At 45.4% G+C, this 16862-nt stretch overlaps 1 protein-coding gene across 1 annotated transcript in view; it reads left to right on the top strand.

Annotated features, from left to right (window-relative positions):
- Positions 1-2630: 2630 nt before the first annotated feature.
- Eif4ebp1 (eukaryotic translation initiation factor 4E binding protein 1) overlaps positions 2631-16862 on the top strand; it is a 15841-nt gene continuing 1609 nt past the window's right edge. The window contains exons 1-2 of the mRNA XM_076853883.1: positions 2631-2842; positions 15233-15412. Of these exons, the coding sequence (XP_076709998.1) occupies positions 2698-2842; positions 15233-15412 (325 nt within the window). The 5' untranslated portion in view covers positions 2631-2697. The remainder of the gene's footprint in view (positions 2843-15232; positions 15413-16862) is intronic.

Here is a 16862-nt window from a genome sequence, read left to right as displayed (position 1 = left end):
TCTGGAAATTGGTAGAAATCACCACAGTTGAAATGGCTCAAGCCATCCTCCTGCCTTAGGACACAGAATTTAGTGGAGAATTTGTCAAAAATGTAAAATATGGGGATGTAGCTCAGTGATACAGTGCTTGTCTTGTATGCATCAGGCCCTGAGTTCAATCCTCAGCACCAAAAAAAAAAAAAAAAGTAACATATAACTTCAAAAATGTAAAGTAGGGCTGGGCTGTAGCTCAGCAGCAGAGCACTTGGCTAGCATGTGTAAGGCACTGGGTTCGAGCCTCAGCACAACATAAAAATAAACAAATAAAGGCATATGTCTATCTACAACTACCAAAAAAAGGCTCTGGGTTCAACCTCTAGTACTATAAAAAGGAAATAAGTAGAATTTGTTTTTACTGTTTTTTAAGATAAGGTCTCACTGTGTTGCCAAGACTGGTTTCCAGGCTCCTGGGCTCAAGCCATGCTGCTGCCTTAGCCTCTTGGTGTTACATCACTGCATTCTGCTCATTTTAATAACATATTATACATATCCCCTTATTCTCCAAATATTATTTGAGGTCTGGGGTTGTAGTTCAATGGTAGAGCTCTTGCCTAGCAAGTGTGAGGCACTGTGTTCAATCCTCAGCACCACATAAAAATAAATAAAGCTATTGTGTCTACAACGAATAAATTTTAAAAAATATTATTTGAACCTGTAATCAATGTAAAAACAAATTACTTAAATCATGCAGGAAACAACAGTCTGCATGATTTCAAGTTTTTTAAAAAATAATGGAAATGCTTTTTATATGGATTATATCGGTTACATATGTGTCAAAACTGATCAAATTGCATAGCTCAAATATGTGCATGTTATTGTACTTCAATTTCACCTCAATAAAGCTATGGGGGGAAAAGAAATGAATTACTGAGGTATTTCATTTTTTTTTAATATTAAGTCTTTGATATCTGAGGTGTATTTTACACTTGTAGCACACACTTCAATTGGGACACGCCACATTTCAAGGGCTCAACACACCTGTGGGTTGTGGCTACTATATTAGACACTGCAGGCCTAGAGTTTAGTTTAGGAGTGAGACCAAACCCAATTTGTCTTCCTACCTCAGACCTTGACCTCTTTCAGTCCACTTGTAGACTCAACAGTCCCTATTTGTCCTTCTAAAAAGCAACTCTAATCATGTCATTCCCCCCTGCTTAAGAGATATGATATCTCCTACCAGTAACATTTTTTGAAAGACTCTTCAACAATCTGACCCCAATTTCCTTTTAAACTTGTTCTTTCTCCTCCGGCTCTTAAAGATATGACCACATGCTGGGCACGGTGGCGCAAGCCTGTAATTCCAGCAGCTCTGGAGGCTGAGACCGGAGGATCTAAACAACTCTTTGGGCCCCTGTCTCTAAATAAAATACAAAATAGGGCTGGGGATGTGGCTCAGTGATTGAGTGTTCTTGGATACTCTCGGTACTCCCCACCCCCCACAAAAGATATGACCACATGATATAATTTTTTTTAAGTCATCAGGTTTTTGCGACCTCCTTGCATTTTTCTTTCTTGGCATGGAAACCTCTTCGAAGATAAATTCATTTATTCAAGGAGTGCCTACTGAACGTCTGCCAGTGTGCTGCGGGACACTGAACCCAATTCAAGGGCTACTTGGGAAATTCCTTTGACCAATTCTTACCTCATCCCCCCACTCAGTCTCCACTGAAGTCCCACCCCTATCCCTCCACCTCAGCTCTAAATGCAGCCTGAAAGTTTATAATCCAAGCGACTCTGGAACCTTAGGCAGGAGGATTCCAAGTTCAAGAACAGCCTCAGCAATTCAGCAAGACCTGCTTCAAAAAAATAAAGAAGGCTGGGGATGTAATTAAGTGGTAAGGCGCCCAGGGTTCAATTCCTAATCTTTATTATTATTCAATCCTTTAAAATTTTTTTTTTTTTAGTTGTAGATGGCCATATCTTTATTTATTTTTATGTGGTGCTGAGGATCGAACCCAGTGCTTCACACATGCAAGGCAGGCACTTTACTACTGAGCTACAGCCCCGGCCCCTTGTTATACAATACTTTTATTTATTTAAAAATAAATAATTTAAGCCCTAGCACTCAGCTGCTCAATCTGTTCACTACTCCCACAACCCTTTAAAGTCCAGGAACATGCATTTGTTTCACCATGTCTTCAACGCTGTTCTCCTAGTGAAAGGTGAAGGAAGGGAAGAGGGGTGAAGGAGCAGTTAATTCCCACTTTCTCATCTAGGAAACCAAAGCACGGAACAGCAAGAGCTGAGGGTCACATTCAGCCAGAAATCCTAATGTGGAAAACAGGTCTTTCTGAGAGAGCCAGGTCGGCTGGGATTCCCGCACAGCGCTAAATACCGAACCCGACTCCCACCCCCGCCCCAAATCAGCAAGGGATTAACCTAGGCAAACTCTGCGACCCGCCACCAGCGCACTGGGCAGGAAGCGGGAGCCCAAGAGGAAGTCTGTGTAGGGTGAAGCGACCTCTCTCTGTCTGCAGCCCTAGGGAAACCCACGTGGAAGGAGCGGCCTGGAGATGTTGGGGCGGAGCTGAACGAAAAGGGGGCGTGAGGGCCGAGCCGGAAGGGGAGGTCTAGGGCCCGCGAGGCCACAGCTAGGCGGGGCGAAGTGGGAGGCGCGGGAGGGCTGCGAGAGCTTTGCTGTGCAGCGAACTGGAGACCATGTCAGGGGGCAGCAGCTGCAGCCAGACTCCAAGCCGGGCCATCCCTGGCACTCGCAGGGTGGTCCTCGGCGATGGCGTGCAGCTACCGCCCGGGGACTACAGCACCACTCCCGGCGGCACGCTCTTCAGCACCACCCCGGGAGGTAGGAACGGGCTGGGGCGTCGCACGCGGGCCCTGGGTGGACCCAGCGGGAGGGATCAGGAATCGCTGATTGGACTCGGCGTCCACACTCGAGGGCGGCGTAGCCAGAAAGAACGGATAAGGGGCGTCAGGGAGGCAGCAGTGGTCACGGAGTTGGTCTGCCTTCTAGGTCTCTGGGCGCATCGGCCAGAGCCCTGGCTGCAAACTGTCCCATCAGTTTTCTCCTGCAAGAGACGGCGGAGTGTCCCCCAAACACTGACAAGCACGATTACAGGACTGCCACATGCCTAGGGATGTTGCAGTTTTGAGCGGGATAGGGTGGGGACAGGGTGGCCCACGGATCAAGGAAAGGCCTGGGTTGGAGTTCTAAAGCTATGGGCATTTTCTTTTGGAATAATTGCCTCTTGCAGAGCCCTTTTTATTTCCCGAGGACTCCTAGTGTTGCGTTGGACACGCGCCCTTTTACCAAAGCGTGGGGCCGAGGGTGCTTACTTGAGCAGCGCTCCTCCGGCACCTGTGGCATGTTCCGTATTTACGCGTGTGGGATCCCCACGGAGGAGCCGGGCGCCGCTGGCAGAGCTGTGCGGAGGAACACGTTCCTCTGTCCGAGGGGAGGGGGTACCGTGTGATCTCCCTGGGAGTGGATGAGGAAGAGGAAGCTGAGCTGGCACCGGAGGGGGCCAGCCTTGAGCTGCCTCCGGGAGTCCCGCATTCCCTCCCAGCTCGGGAGTCCCTGCGCACAGGCGCTGATGAAATGTACCCGCCCGTTTGCATGATGAAATCCTCGTGGCTCACCACTTCCCTCCCGTCGACCCCACCTCCTTTTTCCTTTCTTCCCTCCCTTAAGTGCTTAACGCTACTTCCCAAACTACTCGAGAACACTAGAGATCCTGGCGCACTGCTGAGTGGCGAAGGGGTGTCCCTGGGGGAGGGACTGAAGGCTGTCTCCTAGCCCGCCGCCAGGCCACATACTCATTTTCTCAGGCAGCTGTTCCACCACCAGCGATCAGAGCCAGATGCGAGGTCTTTGGGACTACTGAGTAATCTTAGAGATTGTTGCCCAATCGTGCCTTTTATTCCGTAGATCGCCACGCTGGGGTCCCCGAAAGCTTGAGCACGTGTCTGTTGTGCATTGTCATACCGTTTCCCTAGATTGAACCAGAAATAGCAATCGGTGGAGAAGAGGACACTGCTGTTTCTTTTATTAGAAAGTATCCCAGGGAAAGTTCTCAGGGCTCTTGCCACCCTTGACTTGAATTTTCTTTCCTTTGAGGAACCCTTTTGTAGTCCATGTTGTTTCCCTTTGTCTTCCTCATGATGTTTGGCAGGACCTTTTCCTGATACTCTTGGAGTTCTTAAAAGTGAGGCAGTCCTGAAAGCTCAAGTAGCCCTTTTTTGCCCCCTTTGTTGCTGAGTGCGGTGAGATAGATAGGTAAGCAATAGTCAGGGGTACTGTTTACAAGGAACTTGGATCTATTTCCCACTTTGGACTGGGGCTTTTGGCATACCACAGCAAAACCTCCCTAAGGGTCTTTAGAAGCTCCTGCATCAGAGTTTAACATTAGTTTCTAAGGAAAACTGGAAGAAAGCAGGGCTAGGAGCCCCAAACTAGCTTTCTTTTGGCAATTGGACCCAGGGCCACATACATGCTAGACAAGCACTCTACTACTGAAATACATCCCCAGCCTTTTAAAATTTTTATTTATTTTATTTATTTTTTTTATTTTTGGGGGGCTGGGGATGTGGCTCAAGCGTTAGCGCACTCGCCTGGCAAGCGTGCGGCCCAGGTTCGATCCTCAGCACCACATACAAACAAAGATATTGTGTCCACCGAAAAACTAAAAAATAAATATTAAAAAATTCTCTCTCTCTCTCTCTCTTTCTCTAAAAAAAAAAAAAAAAAAAAAAAAAATTATATTTTGAGACAAGCTCAAAGTTGACCCGGCTGGCCTCAAACCAGTAATTGGGTCTCCTGCCTGAGCCTCCCCAATAGTTGTATTGTGTTTTGTGGAGCCAGCACAAATCACAGTCCATAACCTAAGGAAACCCAGCTTCTACCAAAGTCTGCAAACTTGTTGGCCTAGGCATGAAATCTTCCTCCCAATCCCACTTCACCTCACCTATTGATGTAATGAAAAATGGTCACACCTTGACAGTCGTTTGTTCAACTCCTGAGTACTGTTCTTAGTCTTCTCTATGCTTGGGAATTATCTGATGATGCCTTTAAATGCAGATTTTGATTTTGTAGGTCTGGGGTGGGACTGAGATTTTTGCATTTATAACTAGCTCCCAGCTTTTGTTCCATAAAACATAATCTGAGTACTCAGGAATTCCTGGGATTCTATACAGCTTCCCTTGTCCTTTCAGATCTCTGGCAAAAAATGATGATTCTATATAGGTAAAATTTTCTTGAGCTAGGTCTGGAGAGACACGCTTTTGATAAAATGTCTGTATGGCTTACTTGCAGCTTTCCCTGAAGAGCTATTGCAATAAGTCACTCAGCTGGGAATGGCCCTCAAGTGTCTGTCTCTGGAGGCTAAAAAGTGATCCATATCCATTCCTGTGGCTCTGTTTGCTTTCTATGGTCATTAGCCCTTTGTAGACTGAGCCACTGAGCTGAGGTTAGGTATCCAGAGATTTGTTATGTGTGAATATTTAAGTCTGTGAAAATTCCAGTGATACCATAAACAACAAAACCTTCAAATGGGTCAAGAAATCTTTCCTCCTCCCTTGTCCATATCCACATTCCCTGCCTGTGTTGGATGTTTGACCCTAAAGAGTACAGGGGTTGCTTGGGTGAAAGTCATACCTAAGACCTGCACCCTGGTAAGGTTAATCAGAGGTAAGCAGGTAGAGCTGCAGGTGTTAATTGCACTTATTTTGTTAGACAAACAAAGTTCTGTGCCTGGGAAGCTGACCTTGGAGCAGCTGACAAGTCTCTGGTTATAGAACAAGCAGTGCTGGGAAGAAGGAAGGTATGCTGGGCACTGAAGCTAGAGTACAGCCAGTGTCTTGAGGCTTTAGTCATAGAGGGGAGAAGTTACTGTAAAAGACAGCTAAGGACCGGTTAAGAGCCTTTGGATGTTAAGGCAATGAGGGAGATAGAATGGGCCCTTTTCTCACACTGACCTGAGCTTCCTTTTTTTAAAAAAAATTATTTATTATTATTATTATTATTATTATTATTATTGTTATTATTATTAGTTCTGAGCTTCCTTTTAAAGTGGGACATTCTGCATTATGTCCCTCATTAAAGACTTTGACTGGGAGGTAGGGTAGAACGGGAAACTGGTGTAGAGTACCCCAAACTCCCTCTGAGGTCTAAGCCTCCTTTTTTGTTGTTGTTGTTGTTGTTTGGGGGGCTTTTTTGTTTGTTTGGTTGGTTGGTTTTAGGGTTTTGCTACTGGGAATGGAACCAGGGGCACTTAACCACTGAGCTGCATCCCCAATCCTTTTTATTTTTTTACTTTGAGATAGGGCGTTGCTAAGTTGCTGAGGCTAGACTTGAACTTGTGATTCTCCTGTCTCAGACTCCTGAGGCACTGGATTACAGGCATGCACTACTATTTCCTGGCCAAGACTTCTTGTTTTTAAGGCATTCACCACACCCAGACTTAGAAGAATGATCTCAACCCCAGCCTGGGGTTGCTAGTTAGAAAGATGAAGACACGCCTAAAATGGGATTGTAGGTTTCCAAGAGAGTAGTATGGTTACCTGGGGGTGTGGCTCAGTGGTAGACTTGCCCAGTGTGCCTGGCTCTTGATTCCATCCCCAGCACCACAAAAAGAGAAAGTAGCATGGCCACTGTTGTAACTAGGAGAAATGGAGATGATGGCTTAAGGGCAAAGACTTTCAGTTGTAAGATGAATAAATTCTGGGGAGCTAATGTTTAGCATGGTGACTGTAGTTAATACTATATTTTTATTAGAAATTAGCTAAGAGAGTAGATATGGAAAAATCCACAGTCACACACACACACACACACACTCCTAAGTGCAGTAATGGATGTGTTAATTTGTGGTAATTGTTTCATAAATGTTTTGCAGTATGATAGCAAATCATTATGTTGTACACTTTGTATGCAGTTTTTGTAACTATTATATCTCAATAGAGCTGGGGACAAAAAGAATTATAATCATCAAAGGGATAGCTATAGAATGAAGTGATTGGACCTCCCCCTACCCTTGGACCCTATCACCCACAGGATTTATGTGATACTCAAGTGAGAACTCTTCCCTCTATACTATTACCCTGAGAGGAAAGAGTTTTGATTTGATGTTCCAGAAAATAAGATAGGAAAGAGTGGTGATACTGGAAACAGAATTTTTTCTTTTTCTTTTTCTTTTTTTGTACCAAGGATTGAATCCAGAGGCACTTAACTACTGAGTCCCATTCCCAGCCTTTTTTATTTTTTATTTTGAGACAGGTCCTTGCTGAGTTGCTGAGGCTAGCCTCAAACCTATAGTCCTCCTGCCTCAGCCTCTTGAGATGCTGGGTTACAGGCGTACGCACCATGCCCAGTTTGTACACGTGAATCCTTGCAAGTTCAAACAAATAAAAAGCTGTTACTTTCTGGTCTGACACCATATTGGTGTTCTCTCCATCATGATTCATAAGAAATGAATCACGTGTGTTTGTTTTCATGTTTATTCTGTAGGTTAGACGGGAAGTTCTTTCAGAGCAGTCTTACTGGTCTTTATATCCCCACTGTGTAATGCCAGGTGTTCAGAAGCTCAAGAATTGGGCTGGGGTGAAACTCAATGATAGAGACTTGCCTAGCACTTACCTAGTGCTGCAAGAAAAATAAAAGAAGTGGGGGGGGTGAAGAATTTAAAAGAATCTTGGAATGAAAGCATTCCCCTCTAGATAATCGAGTTTCTTTGTCATCATTCCTGGATGTCAGTTGGTTAATGATAATGTTTAAGTTTTCCTTTCAGTTATAGGGTATAATTTATCTCAGATGTACCAGGGGCAGATGCTAACTTTTTCTGAGTTTCCCCACTTATTTCAGTATTACAGAGAGGCCTAGTACTCATATTACATATTCAGTTATTGCACAAGGAGTCAAAGTAAGTTTTTCTTGTTCTGAGTCAGTATTGGGCCAGAGTCTCAAACTCTGGGATTCGTGCTTATTTAACTGTTTGCACGAGCATTGCTGACTAGATGAGAATAGGCAACTGTGCCTACTGGCATTGGGGTGCTCAAGGACACAGCAAAAAGTGCAACTTGAAATCCATTTGGTATGTCCTTGTAATCTCACTGGGAGAGCCTAGATCCCAAGTCCAAGAATATCAGGACTTCCTGGGTACTTACGGACAGTTGACTGGGTAAAAATGGCTGTATCCGTTATATATTGTCATATAACAAGCCATCCCCAGAAGTCAATAACTTAAACAATGATAGTTTGTTATTGCTGTCCATTCTTTGGTCTGGTTGGGCATGACTGCCTGTTCTTTCCTGAGCTGACTCATATGCTGTGTGCAGTCAGCATCTGGATTGTCCTTATCCACATGTCTGGGACATTACTGGGAATAGCTGGAAGCCTGGGAGTTCCCTTGCTCTCACGTCATTTTGTTCTCTTGGGCTCATCTTTAGTCTAGCATGAGCTTACCAAGATGGCAGTTTGCAAGGCCTCTTATGGCCTATAGCATCATTTAGGAAGTATTCTGTTGGCTAAAGCAAGGCACCAGGGGAGGGAAGGCTGCCTAGATTGAAGGAGAAAGGAAATAACTTCTGTTGAAGGAGAGAAGCCACCTGTTCCAACAGGTATGGGAGGAGTTATGGGGTCTGTATTGTCAGCCTTCCACAAGGGTCAAACCTCAGAGGACAGTCCTTTGAGGGAATTTGGTGCTTGTCCTGACATATGGCCAGCAGAGACCGCCAGGTGAAGAAGCAGACTAGAATCCCAGGGCTGTGAACCAGCTGTTGGTTAAGGATGGCACAGCCTTCCTGAAAACATTGAGTCACAAATCCCATGCCTAACTTTCAAGGCCTTGTGTCCAGTGCCACATAGCCAACCCCACAGATGGCCACGATGTCAGGTCACCAGGCCTCACCTTGCCACCCCCCGTCAGCCTGTCTGCTCCAAGGGTGCTGCTGGTCAGGCTTTGGGGATACTCCTCAGAGGGGTCTATGATGGGCCTGCCTCTCCCGTCACTGCCTTTTGAGTGTCCTTGATTTTCTGGGTACTAGCAATAGGCTGGAGTCAAGTTTCTGTCCCCAGCAGTCCAAAGTCGGGTAGGAGTGAGAATACAGAGGGTGCAGGTGCTTCAGAGCTTTGTTTTGGAGCAAACGGTGTAGAGGTTACAAACCAGGATTCTTGCCTTAAAGAAAACGTGTGTTGGGGCTGGTGGTGGAGCTCAGTGGAAATGCTTAGCAATCAGGAGGCTCTGGGTTCAGTGTGTGTGCAGATAGCTTCTCTTTTTCTGTTCTTCAGCATGGAAGAGGAAAGTGGGCCTGTATTAGTTTTCAGACTAGGTGGCTTAAACAATAAAATTTGCTAGACTAAGTGGCAGTTGGAAGACCAAGATGGAAGTAAAATTGGTTTCTTCCAAGACACCTCCCATTGCCTTGCAGATGGCCATCTTCTCCCTTTGTCTTTAGTTAGTTCTTGCTTTGTGGGTCTGTGTCCAAATATCTTATGGGTTGTTTTTTGTTGTTAATTGTTGTTTTGGGACTGGGAGTTGAACCAGGGTTGCTTACCACTGAGCTATGTCTCTAGCCGTTTTTATTTTTTGTTTTCACCCAGGGTCTCACTGAGTTGCTTAGGACCTCACTAATTTGCTGAGGCTGGCCTCAAACTTGTGATCCTCCTTCCTCAGCCTCCTGAGCTGCTGGGATTACAGGCTTATGCCACCATGCTGGTTTGGATTTAAATGTCCCCTAACGGCTCATGTGTTGAAAACTTGTTCCCCAGCTGATGGTACTATTGGGAGGTGATCAAAACTTTAGGAGGTGGGGCCTAGTTAGGAAGAAAGACATTGGAGAGGTACCTTTGAAAGGGATACTTGGAACCCCATTTCTTTCTGGGCTTCCTGGCTGTCATGAGAGTTACAGCTTTGCCCTGCATGGCCTTCTGCCAATGTGTTCTGCCTCACCACAGGTGTCAAAGCAATGCATTCAGCCTAGCATGGACTGAAACTTCTGAATGCATGAGCCAAAGCCAGTCTTTCCTCCTTTGAAATTGTTTAGCTCAGGTATTTATCAGAGGGACTCAAAGCTGAGATTTTTTTGGGGGGGGGTGCGGGGGGGATACTGGGGACTGAGCCACATCCCCAGCCCTATTTTGTATTTTTTATTTAGAGACAGGGTCTCACTGAGTTGCTTAGTGCCTTGTCTTGTCGTTGCTGAGGCTGGCTTTGAACTCAATCCTCCTGTCTCAGCCTCCCCACTGCTGGGATTACAGGCTTGAGCCACCGCACCCAGCTCTATTGACTGAGCTATATATCCCTATCCCTTAACCTAATCTTTTAAAAGACCTTTCTCCAAATGTAGTTATATTCTAGGTTACTGGGGATTGTCTTCGATGCATGAGTTTTGGGGGGAATACAGTTCAGCCTATATGTAATAGCCGCTCCCCATTCCCACAGGGACAGCTGTTGTTGCTATTTGTAATAAGAGGCATCAGAAGGGCACTCCCTCTTGGTAGTGGATTTCAGGGATACTTTCACCCTCCTCTGAACACAGTGCATTTTGAAGTGCTAGGGGTTAGGTAAGGGATGGGGAAAGAGCTTGGCCAGCTTTGAGAATAATTGTTTTATCTGTTTTGTTCTGAAAGTCTCTGTAAAAACTTTGTCCCTCTTGTTTATTTTTTTTTTTATCTTTTTTGCAGTGCTGCAGATCAAACCTAGGGCCATGCATATGGTAGGCAAGTGCTCTACCACTGAGCTACACGCCTTCAGCCCTTAATTTTCAAATAAACTGACCTGTTCTGTCACATGTCAGGGTCCCTAAGGGAGACAGACTAACCCAAAGGACCCTTTGCAACTGACTGATCACCTCCATTTGGTATCCATTAGCTTCATAAGATTCCTGGCCCCTGAGATATATTGGGATCTTGGTTCTCTTTGCAGAATCTGTGGGGCCAGAGGTGATGAAAAATCTTGGACTAAGCATGCTCTGCTTTCCTCACCAAGTTTTTCTCCCTGCCAAGTCTGTTCTGCTTGCTAAATAGACTGCCCAGCAAGAAAAGCCATCCAGGCACATGCTTCTCCAGTGCATGTAGCCGAGAGGGAGAGAAGAGAGAGAGAGAAAGAAGTCTAGGCAGACCCCAGCATGTCTGCGAATTTGCCTCCAGGACGACCTGGAGCCCCTGCTCAGAACTGGAGTACTTAGTTCACAGGCCACTGGCTTGAGCCTGAGCCCAGGCATTTAAACCTCCCCCTGAACCCTGTTGTGAAATGCTCTCCCTCTCCCTGGAATGGGAACAGCAGTTCTAGGAATTCTGTCCTTGTACTTTCCTAATCCTCATGTTCCCCATTCAAGGGGAAGTGTGCTTGAGCCAGGAGAGGCCCAGGGGAAAGGAAGGGAGGAACTGGGCTCAGTTCACAGATGTCACATCCAACAGCAGAATGTGGGTACAATAGGGGGATGGATGGGCAAGAACTCAAGGCAGGCATCTTCCTTTGGGGAACATCCTGTTCTGGACACACTGAAAGTCTAGGTAAAGGCCTGAAGACCCTTTTACTATTCCCAGTAGGAAGGAGCATTGGCTGAGAGTTGGTACCCCAGTCTGCCCTGCCTTTTTTCTTTCTTTCTTTTTTTTTTCCTTTCAGTACTAGACCCAAGAGAGCTCTACCACTGAACTATATCCCCAGCTTTTTAAAATTATATTTTGAGAGGGAACACCCCAAGTTGCCCAGGCAATCTACTACCTCCGATCTATGCCTTGACAATTTTTAAAAATGCATAATATTTAGAATTGGAGTCAAGACTGAATGGGTCTAGCTGGGTACAGTGGGGCACACCTGTAATCCCAGTGACTCAAGGAGGCTGGGGCAAGAGGATCATAAGTTCAAAGCCAGCCTCAGCAATTTAGTGAGGTCCTAAGCAATTTAGTGAGACTTTGTCTCAAAATAAAAAAGGGATGGGGGGCTGAAATTGTGACTCAGGGATAGAGTGCTTGCCTAGCATGTGCGAGGCCCTGGGTTTGATCCTCAGCACTACATAAAAATAAAATAAAGATTTTTTTTTTTTTTAAAGCTTCATTTAAAAAAGGTAGGGGGGATGGGGACTTTGCTCAGTGGTAAAGTGTCCTGGGTTTAATCCCCAGTACAAAACCAAACAAAAAAGGCAGGCTGGGTCTACCTCTGGATGGATGGCTCAACCTTTCTGATATATTGATATATATCAGTTTCCTCATCTGCAGATTGATGATAATAATGATGTCATCCTCCTTGTGGGGAGGGGAGTTATGGGAGGAACCATGGTATAGGTTATGAGCACAGATGGGTATGATGAGTAACGATAGATGGTGATGGTAATTGATGTATGCATATCACATGAAAATCTAAGTGTTTATTCATGCAGTGCATATACATACATTTATTTGTGTTCCTTGGCTTCTGAGGAGCTTCCTATTCCTGGCTTGTGACTTTTTTCTTTGATTATGTATAGGGTCTCCCAAGTAATCTATCTCTCTCTCTTTTTTTTTTTTTTTTTGGTACTGGGGTTTGCACCCAGGGGTGCTTTACCACTGAGATATATATCTCTAGTCCTTTGTATTTTGAAACAGGGTCTCACCAAATCGCCCAGGCTGACCCCAAAACTTGTGATTTTCCTGCCTCATCCAGGGATTACAGGCCCAACTCAAGGGGTTTTTTGGGGGGGTAGGGGGTATCAGGGATTGAACTCAGGGGCACTTGTATTTTATTAGAGATGGGGGTCTCACTGAGTTGCTTAGCACCTCAGCTAAATTGCTGAGGCTGTCTTTAAACTCTCAATCCTCCTGCCTCTGCCTCCCCAGCTGCTGGGACCCTTGGCCTCAAGCGATTTTCTAAGTTACATGGATACATACTTTATTCTTGTAGGAGAATCTCCCCTCTCCCCTTTTGGTACTGGGGAGCAGATCCTGAGTCGTGCAGATGCCAAATAAGCATTCTACCTCTGAGCTGCATTTCCAGCCCTCAATGAATCTTGAGGGTTGTTATTAAGTCTTTGTGATACTCTAGTGAGGTATGAATTTTGTTCTTATCCTCTTGTAGCCACAACTCAGAGTTAAGGGACTGGAATGTGGTGAGACCTGATTTGAGCCCAGAATTTCTGCCTGTAACCCCATACTATTTGCATATTTAAGCATCTGCCAAAACACGAGATCCTAAAAATAGATGGCACAAGGCTAGTGCTTTAAAAATAGTCTGACTGAGCCTAATACAACACCCTTTTTTACAGGTGAGGAAACTACACCCTGCCCCTTGGGTCCCCACATATCCCTCTGTTTGGAGACTTTATATATATACTGTATATATACTGGACTCTAATCATTTGTTTTTGGGTTTTTGTTTTGTTTTGTTTTGATACCAGGGATTGAACCCAGAGGCACACAACCATTGAGCCATATCTCCAGTCCTTTTTATTCTTTTTAATTTTGAGACAGGGTCTCAAAATTAAAGTTACCTGGGTCCTTGCTAAGTTGCTGAGGCTGGCTCCTCTTTGGCTCATGATCCTCCTCTCTCAGCCTCCTGAATTGCTGGGATTACAGGCATGCACCACTGCACCCGGCTCTATAATTTGAATCCTACTTGTACTATCTTTTTTTTTTTTTAAAGGTATTTTTTTAATTTAATTTTTATTTATTTAATTTATTTATTTATTTATTTTTAGAGAGAGAGAGAGAGAATTTCAATATTTATTCTAGTTATCAGCGGACACAACGTCTTTGTTGATATGTGGTGCTGAGGATCAAACCCAGGCCGCACGCATGCCAGGCAGGCGCTTGAGCCACAACCCCAGCCCCTACTTGTACTATCTTTAATATTTTTCTAACACTTTATTTATTCAATTTATTTTTCTATAGTACTGGAGATTGAACCCAGAGGCATTCTACCACTAAGCTATGTATTCAGCCCTTTAATTTTGATTTGTATTATTACATTTTATTATATATCACATAATGTTGTGTAGTATATACCCTACATATCATCATTAAATTATATATTGTATGTTAAAAGGAAACTTGATGTCACTACTATATATGGGAAACCAGATTCACTTGCCATAAATAGAAGGTAACTATAAAAAGACACACAATGACAGTTTTTAAATTCTAGCTAGATTCCATTGCCTGCTGAAGGCTCTGAGCCTGAGGTCTGCTCTTTTGAAGGGAGTAATCAGGAACTGCTATTAAGGTATTAAAGACACATAGTGCTGATTTGGACGTAATGGGCACAACATGAACAACCCGCTCCGTTCACTGTCATCTGATGCATCCCTAGGATCTTGGGTCCCTCGCCTTGGGAAACACTCCCTCAAATGGTATCATGGGGGCAGGTCTACATGGGAGGGGTCCTGGGTGTGGTTTAAGAATGATGAATAATTCAGTGAGACAGTTCCTCACCTAGGGAGTAAGACTACCTTGTAATGAATAGAACACAGATTGTACAAACTCTGAAGTGTGGTGACATCAGCAAAGGTAGCAGGGGGCTTCAAAAGGAAGAAAGCCTTTGTGGGGCAGGTAACCTATCTGCCACAAAGCCCCAGCAGGAAAAACTCGCATTTTTGCTAGTCTGGGTGAATAGCTTCATTTTCCCTTTATTCATCTAGAAAATGAGATTAAAGATACCTATTCTGAGTATCCCACAGGAAGTACTATAAGGATAGGATGGAATAATGAATAGAAATGCATCTTTTCCACTTTCAAGTATGATTGTCATGGGTAATTAACACTGAATTCTGATGGGTGAGCAAGTTGAGGGATTTTAGGGACCAAGAGCTCTAAGAAGACAAAGGTGCACACCTGTAATCCCAGTGACTGGGGAGGCTGAGGCAGGAGGATCACAAGTTCAAAGCCAGCCTCAGCAATTTAGTGACGTGCTAAGCAATTCAGTGAGACCCTGTCTCTAACAAAATATTTTAAAAAGAGCTGGGGATATGGCTCGGTAGTTAAGCACCTCTGGGTTCAATCCCTTGCGCACGCGCACGCACACACACACACACACACAAAGACAAAGGTACAGTCTGATGGCCAGTGAGTGTTTCTTTCGAGTGTCAAGGCCATGAAGAGGTGGCCGACTCCTAGGTTATAGTCAGGCTGCTGGATGAGCCTCTCTCCTTCTTGGTCCAGGTTTTTATAAGAGAACCAACTGCCTCTGTTGCAACCCTGCCTCCAAGAAGTAGAAAAACTGGCAGACAGGGGGGTTTAAGGTGGCTTTACCAACCTCCCTGTGCCTTTCAGGTACCAGGATCATCTATGACCGGAAATTCTTGATGGAATGTAGAAACTCACCTGTGGCCAAAACACCCCCAAGGGACCTGCCCACCATTCCTGGAGTCACCAGCCCAGCCAGTGATGAGCCCTCCACGGAAGCCAGCCAGAGCCATCTGCGCAACAGTCCAGAAGATAAGCGGGCAGGCGGTAAGTGGCAGGCATGGCAGGCAGTCTCCGGGAAGGGAAATGTCCTGTCCTCTAGGGGGAATTCCAGGGAGGGGAATGGTGGTGACCCTTTCCCACACCCTATGGAGCACTTCAGACTCCAGAGGGTGGGAGTTGGGATGGAGAGTAGAATTCTCAGAGGTACCAATTTTGTCCTTGAAAGGGGCCCAAGAACCCCAGGAAAGGTGATTTGATACCACCAGGTCATGTAAACAGCAGGAGCTTGTCTAAAATGGCAGTGATTTCACACAGTTTTCATAAGCATGGCCCTCTGTATAATTCCCCAAAGCATTACTGTGCATGTGCAATGCTTGGACTACACCCATGGTGCTCGTGATGCAGGAGACAACTTAAGACGCAGTGTACTCGCCCTCTGTGAAATCACATGTCTACAAGATAAGAAACACATCCGGCAGTCTCCTAGCTGGGTGTTTGTTCCTTAGTGGATCCTCTATGAAGACAGATAGAAACAATGTGGCCCGTTGTCTTTGCAGCTTCGACATTTGGTAGCCAGGTGCTTCCTGGTATCCCCACCTCCCAAGTAATCAGAGCAGCCACCCTGGCAGCTATGTGTGTAAAAGGGCTCTTTGTGACAACATGACTAGCTTGCCAGAGCATCTGACTTCTCTGCTGTGGGGTAATGTAGTGTAAGTACTGCTAGATGACCTTAGTCAGACTGGAACCCACCGACCCATCACTAGGCCCAATGCAGAGGCTCAGACCCAGACAGGAAGCAGCTGGACTTGGGCTAGGCTTGCTCTGCTGACAGCAGCAGAATCTGTTTACCCAGGGCCTGCAGGATGTGATTCATAATCACCTTGGAAATGCCAACAGCCAAGACAGGCAATAGTTGCCTTCTCTCTTTTTTTGAACCCGGGCGTCATGCATGCTGGGCAGGCGCTCTACCGCTGAATCATATCCCCAACCAGTTGCCTTTTCTTAGATTCAGGGCTGGAAGGGAGGTGAGCTGTAGTAGGAAAGTGGATTTGGGCACACAGAGAGAACAGTGTGACACATGCTATAAGGTGGTGTGGTCACCTGACATTTGTTGAAGGATGGAGAGATTCATGGGTCATAGCACAAGGGATGAAGTTCACCAGCACCTGAAACTTGACTCACCACCAGCTGAAGGCTGTCACTCCCTGTTCACGTACCCCTCCCAGTTTCTAGAACTGCTGTGGCCCATAACAAATGCAGGGTTGGCCTTGTATGCCAGGTGGCAGCTCTGAACCCCAAATAGTGGTCTAGTTCGTCCCACATGGTTGTTAGTATAGGGGTAGCGGGCATTTTAATTTTGTTCAATTAGATACAAGAAACCAAGTCTCTTGAACCCATCTATTTGTGTAAATATAACCAGAAGAAAAAAGCCAGCTTTCCTATTTGGGAGACAGAGCAGGCATTTTACCATCTACTACCGTGGAGCAGTCCAGGA

The sequence above is a fragment of the Callospermophilus lateralis genome, chromosome 4, assembly GCF_048772815.1.
Source record: "Callospermophilus lateralis isolate mCalLat2 chromosome 4, mCalLat2.hap1, whole genome shotgun sequence".
Classification (NCBI taxonomy): domain Eukaryota; kingdom Metazoa; phylum Chordata; class Mammalia; order Rodentia; family Sciuridae; genus Callospermophilus; species Callospermophilus lateralis.
The sequence above is the reverse complement of the archived record's forward strand: the minus strand, read 5'-3'. Positions and strand labels throughout refer to the sequence as shown.